The 6934-nt window shown below is 39.8% G+C and overlaps 1 protein-coding gene across 1 annotated transcript; it reads right to left on the reverse strand.

The window, feature by feature from the left end:
- Window positions 1–432: 432 nt before the first annotated feature.
- On the reverse strand, window positions 433–5798 carry snapc1a (small nuclear RNA activating complex, polypeptide 1a; the record flags this gene model as incomplete). The annotated part of the gene is given in 10 exon segments (XM_060915718.1): window positions 433–1075; window positions 1189–1251; window positions 1419–1560; window positions 1879–1941; window positions 2074–2112; window positions 2249–2392; window positions 2681–2785; window positions 3641–3781; window positions 3866–4025; window positions 5650–5798. Coding segments are annotated over 10 exon segments (1044 nt in total), but the record flags the coding sequence as incomplete, so codon positions are not given.
- Between the last annotated feature and the right edge of the window lie 1136 nt (window positions 5799–6934).

A 6934-nucleotide genomic window follows, 5' to 3' on the forward strand; every position in this document is an offset into this window, starting at 1 on the left:
TAGTTTCAAATAATAACTGTCATCAAATGTGATCACAGGCTCAAGGCCAGTTACTTCCCTGTTTATTTAATTACATTTTTAGCTTAATCCCTTAAAGAGCTGCCAGTCACGCAAGCAACCCTGAAACCCTGGGGTCCAATTGTTCATTATCTGATTAAATAGATTTTCAAAGAAAAGGGGCCAAGAAACATATTTTGGTTCTAATAATACACAGGTGACAGTCTCCATTGGTTTGTAGAGCAGACCAGTGGGTCTTTCCAGTAAACCAGTGTTTGACACAACTGATTTCATTGTTTATTCCAACAAAAATTGTTCTATTCCCATCTCTACTTGACAGTGAGAAAGCCAGGCTGATATTTCCATATCAAGAGCTGAAGTCGTCGACGGCTACAAAATAACTTCAACATAGAACGTTACGAAAATACAATTCCGCAAAACTTACTCATCTCATTATCTCTAGCCGCTTTATCCTTCTACAGGGTCGCAGGCAAGCTGGAGCCTATCCCAGCTGACTACGGGAGAAAGGCGGGGTACACCCTGGACAAGTCGCCAGGTCATCACAGGGCTGACACAGACAACCATTCACACTCACATTCACACCTACGGTCAATTTAGAGTCACCAGTTAACCTAACCTGCATGTCTTTGGACTGTGGGGGAAACCGGAGCACCTGGAGGAAACCCATGCCGACACGGGGAGAACATGCAAACTCCACACAGAAAGGCCCTCGCCAGCCCCGGGGCTCGAAACCAGGACCTTCTTGCTGTGAGGCGACAGCGCTAACCACTACACCACCGTGCCGCCCGCAAAACTTACTGAAATCTCTAAATATTTCATTTTTACAAGCATATTTATTCTATTTAATCAAACACGCAAAACATTAACTTTTAGTTGCTGCAAATACAGTCTCTCCAAAAATTAATTAGGTAGAGATCCACTCTGTTTCTATTTCTAAATTAGTTTTACCAACAAAAACCTATGAAAAAGTAAATCACATTTTGTGAGAGAGAAATCCACGCTGACAACCGTGCCATATTTCACCACTTAAATTTGTTCTTCTGTTGGCACTTCTTCACTGAAAGAAGGGGAGAAAGAAAAAAATTAAACAGTAAAATGAATTAAAACAGTTGCAACATTTCCAGAAATCCTAAAATACAATTGCCTCATCTAGTCCAAGCAATTTCTTACAAGCTGCTTTGTCTTCCTCCTTTGTGCTGAGAAGCCAGTGGTGTTGCTTTTGCTTGTCTGACTCTTTGGCATGTCAAAATAAAGGATATTAATTCACAGAAAGCAAATTGTTTGCTGTCAGCAATCATGACATTAAAAATAAAAATGCTTGTTAAATATACTCGTACAACAGAACATGATTTTTTTTTTTTTTTAAATCGACTGTCATCTTTAAATAATATTATATGGACCTTTTTTGCCCAGGTTTTGCCATGTCCTCTGCCTGAGAGAGAGCTGCTTCTTTTTGTGCGGAGACGAAAACTCTTCCACATGGTCTGGCCCAGATTCCGAGGTGTCCATTTCCACCTGTCTGTGTCTTCGTGATTTGGAAGCCTGTGATTAAATTATCACAAAACCAGAAATTAAATGAGGCACACTGTATAATCAGTTACCGTAAAAGGGATCATCAAAGGGTTGAAAACAAGCAGTTGCTGGAGAAGAAGGGGGGAGGATCAGTGGTTTCTACGCAGGCTTTTGAATAATAAAGGGAATGCTGCTCTCTTCTGGAAAAGGAAAATATGGAGTAATGGATTATGTTGCTTTGCAAGTCATATGTAGAATTCACTCAAATTAAACCATGACAGTTTTTATAACTATTTTAATTATAAAATTTGTAAATTTAAAAAAACAAAACAAAAAAAAAGGACCAACCGTTGCTAGATGCCTAGAAGACTTTGACTTTATTGTAGCTAGTAGAGCTGCCCTCTTGGAGCACTGGGGGGGGGATGAAAGGACAAAAAGACCCAATTGCGATTTACTCAAATTTGTCTTTAAAATTCCTGTAATTGGTGGGACTATTAGCAGTCCCAAATACAAGTGGTTGTTGGCCAACATGGCTGGACCCACCTCTAACTGCTCAGTGTTTTCCTTTGCGCCAGAGTTTTTCTTCAGTTTTTGGATGCAAGATACAAAAAAAAGAAATTAACGCCAACATTTAGCAGTCACAAGCAATGCAAATATGTTCGGATAACGGAAACACTGTATAGACTTGTGTGAATGACAAGCCTCCACGCTCACTCACTTTGTTATTTTCCTGCCACTGCTGAAACTCAAGAGCACGTTCCTCAAGTTGAGCAGGAAGGTCAACTGGCGTCACACTGACCGAGGCAGACACATGACAAGCCTGCTTAATCTGCTCATAATGAGCCTGCACATTTGTAATTTCCTGTAAGAACATGTACAAACAAAATATGAATCCGTTATGAGAGTCATAAGAAGCATCTTGATATTTATTCATAGAAAAAAAGGGGTCTTAAAGGGTTAATGGGTATAAATGCATCATATACTTCCAACTAAGTTCTCTGTTGTAGGGTTCTACTTAAAGATGGATTCATTTACTGGGAGTCCATTTGGTAGTGTTGCATATTACCAAATCAAATTTAACGCATTTAAAAGTTCCACGTTTGTATTCTGGATCCCATTTAGACAGATAGTCACAAAACTTTTCATTCACCTCCAGTGTACCTGCATTAACCAGTTGGGTCACTCTGGATGGCCAGTCGTAGAACAAGTCATTGATTTTCTTGTTTTTAAAACGGCGCTTTGCATCAAACATGAGCTGGTGGTTTGAGAAAAGACATAGTACATTGATGCCAGTGGAGTCTTTATGTTCTTTTATGATCAGTCAAGGGAACAGTGTTTAGATGAAATGGTAAGCAAAATCCCTGGTGTGATATGGTGCAAAAAAATCTTGAATGAATAATATTGGCTTGCAACCAGAGCATTTTTTTTTAACATAGTTACTGGGAGACCAAATGGTCTCCCAGTGGCCAGATTTGGTCTCCTAGTCAATGTCAAACCAGCTTCACTGGGAGACCAAATTTTAAACCAAGTTGTGTTAGATTGATGCTGAAAGGTAAAACTAAAATGGGATTATGGGAGATGCTTGAATTGCTGGTCCAAATTCATAAGACTTTTCTTTGGATTGGAATGTTTAAGAAATATTGAAGTTGGGTTGTCAAGACTGTTCCAATTTCCAAATTATAGACTAAATATACAGTTATTTGATACTATGTTTCACATTGAGCAATAAAATTGAAGATTCTTATTTTCACTGTTTCTTAAAATACATATTATGAAAGTTGATAAAACAATAACAAACTCAGTGTAATTTTATTATTTTACCATACTTATGATGAAGTTATGGTAACTTAGCACTGCATTAACTATGTTGAGATTATGCTGGCTGAAACGAGGATTCGTAATGCCGCAATTTGCATCACAGAATATGCCGCAGCGGTGCAGCTGCATGGACTCTGGGGCCTGTGATTGTATTGCCCAGACCAGTTGGTCTCCTAGTGGAAAATCCTTAAAGAAATGCTCTGCTTGCAACTTGTCAAAAAAGATGACGTTTAAGTGATAAATGTGTGTGTGTCTGGTGAGGAAAGGGACAGGATCGTCCTTTGATGTGAACCTGGTTGGGCATGGCCGTATAATAAAAAGCCTTCTCAGAAACCAGCTTCATGTAGACGTAAACAACATCCAGGTGTTGACAGCTGACAGCATCTGAGACAAATTGCTGTATACATATCCAGTCCTTCAGTGCAATCCAGATCTGCGATAGGAATGAAGATATGCATGAAGTCACACAAACAAGCGAACACAGGGATGACGATGATGGCAATGTCCATTGCAGCACCTTTTCCTTTGGCCAGGCAGGCTGTGTAAAGTAAAGGCCATAGAACATGTACAGTGCCCCCACTCGGATCTGAAAGCTGTATGGAGGCAAGTAGTAGTCATATACCGTGGTAAAGACAAGACGACTAAAGGGTCTTTTCTCCCGGTTTGTGGTCATACCACTAGAAGGATGGAGAGAGGAAAGAAAAAGAGAGAGAAGTAGTGATAACATGCATACACATTTTTAAATTAATCATATGGTTAATGGTTAGACTTTATATTTATAAAGCTTTATATTAAAGCAGTGTAGAACAAATCAGTTCTTGCCAAGCTTCCTGTAAAACAGCAATGTGAAAACCAGCTTCACAAATCTCCAGTTTACCCTGCATCCTTAAATCCACAAATGTTACATGAAAACACTGGGGACTTTGTCATGAAGAAAAGAAAAGAGTGATTGAGTGGTGTGATATTCCTACTAAACCAAGTTAGTTCCTATCACATAAGCAATAGCCACAATGAGATTAATTTCTTCACTTTCTAGAAAGACCAGATACAATTATTTATACATCTTCCATTTATTATTTGGCTTCGAATATGCAGCACCTCTGAAACAAGTCCCTATGAATGCGGTTACTTCAGTTTTTTTTTCCAAAAGGATTAATAAATATGGACAAAAGTATGTTGACACCTGACCATCACACCCATACATTGTTCTTTCCCCCAAACCATTGCCACCAAGATTGAAGCCCAAAATCATCTAGAATGTCTTTGTATACTGTAGTATTACAATTTCCCCAAGAACCTGGATGAGAAACTCAAGAATGAGCCAGAAGCCCTCACTGTTCTGGCGCAAGCTACAAGGGACACCATAATTACCTCGCCCAGGATGGAGTCCACCAGGGGGTGAGGTATTGTTTTCAGTGGGGTTTGTTTTTTGTTAATGCTATTATGGGAAAATGGCTGGACCGATCTTCATAAAACTTTCAGGATAGATGGGCATTGGTCTCAAATAGAACCTCCAACATTTTGGGGGTCATCCGGTCAAGGTTTTTGTGGCTACTGCTTCATATAGAGGCAGTAGCCACTACGTCATCGTGCTCCAAGAGTGTAACAGTTGTGCAGTATGGTGTGTTCCAATTAGCTGAAAGCAGCAGAGAATCAGAACCATGTTTATTGGCCAAGTATGTTCACACACAAGGTCAAAAATCAAGGTCAAGGTCACCAAAAAAAAAAAAGTCTAAGTTGTTTTTTTGCGATAGCTTCCTTCATAGTCATCATAAGTGCTACCAGGCGAGGTTTGTTTTGCCTGGCAACGCTTGTTTCCTTTGATTTTGGCAGCCCACGTTAGTATACTTCCTTCTGCACAGTAGGAATACATTATATGGCCAAAGGTTTGTGGACAGCTGATCGTCACACCCATACACGTTTCTTTCCCATTCTGTTGCAACAAAGCTCGAAGCACAATTGTGTAGGATGTTTTTTAGATGCAGTCACATTATAATTTCCCTTTATTAGAACCAAGAGGCCCAAACCTGTTCCAACATGACAATGCCCATGTCCACTAAATGAGCTCCATGAGGACGTGATTTGCCAAGGTTGGGTTGAAAGAACTCAAATGTCCTGCCATGATTTCTGACCTCATCGAACACCTCTGGGATGGGATGAACTGAACTGAAAACACCACACCCAGACCTCTTCACTGAACATCAGTGCATGATCTCATTAACGTACTGTATTTGTGGCTTAAATTTAAGGCTCACCATCACCAAAACACACACATCCAAACACAATTTGGTCAGGCCTTACTAAAACACGCTAGAGAAGTTCATCTCTCTCCATATAACTGCGAAGTCTTCATAGCGCACAGATTGTCTCTGTTGGAAGCGTCCCAGCAGCTCCTCGCAGTCGGTTTTAAACGGAATCCAAAGGACATCACAGGTTTTTGCAAGAGCTTAACACAATAAGATATAGCATTAAAACAACAAACATTCTAAAACCGTGAAAAGCATAAAGTCATTTAACTCACCCACTGCCATCCTGACTGAGAGGTGACAGGTAGGAGCATCTTCAGGGTTAATTCATTAAGCTCACCGGATCAAACACATTCAGAAGCTTCAGCTGGTGGGTGGAGCTGAACAGCTAATTAAATCACTGAACAAATTAGATACCATGAAGACATGTTTTGCTAGAGTTGGTTTGAACAAAACCCTATCATCAACCATCCTGAACACCTTTGGGTTGAACTGGAACACTGCACCCCAGACTTCCTCACCAACACCATTGTCTGACCTCACTAATGCTCAAAAAGCACATCTGGGTGTCATGGTCAGGAGACAACAAACTTTTGGACATACAGTCTAACAGTTACACTTAAACCATAGCTCTGTCTACGCAACAACCTAATATTTGCCCTTATGTTACTGAGCAGCCAGAGCAAACTACATTGCAAGGCAAAATAATTCTCATCTCATCTCATTATCTCTAGCCGCTTTATCCTGTTCTACATGGTCGCAGGCAAGCTGGAGCCTATCCCAGCTGACTACGGGCGAAAGGCGGGGTACACCTTGGACAAGTCGCCAGGTCATCACCATACCTGTCAACTTTGAGGTTTGAAAAAAAGGGATATTTCCCAGATTTTTAACTCAAAATAAGGGAAAATTTCAGAAAGTCATACCCTTCACCAAAAGTGGGTGTGTAGTTGAAGGGGGGGCAATTTTCTATCTAGTATTTGTGATTTCCTGTACTCTGGTGCATGTTGGTGATAGCCAAGACCCAAACTCAATATGCTTATGGTTTATAGAGTGCATTTGTGAATAAACTATACATTTATTTTTATTTGCTTTCAGTGGTACCAGTTATTTCCCAAATTAAGGGCTAAAATACGTATCTTATGTTAAAATAAGAAAGGTCATTATATAACCAGTCAATAAATTCAATTACATTGCAGTTTATTATGGTTTTACCATAGTCATGGCCTCGGAACACTAGATAGATAGATAGAGTAATAAAGAGATGAAGAGTAATATAAGATATTAAACCAAGAGTGATTTAAAATGGGTACGTTTCAGATGGAAAATAAAATAGACAATGA

Source organism: Neoarius graeffei, chromosome 3, assembly GCF_027579695.1.
Source record: "Neoarius graeffei isolate fNeoGra1 chromosome 3, fNeoGra1.pri, whole genome shotgun sequence".
NCBI lineage: Eukaryota > Metazoa > Chordata > Actinopteri > Siluriformes > Ariidae > Neoarius > Neoarius graeffei.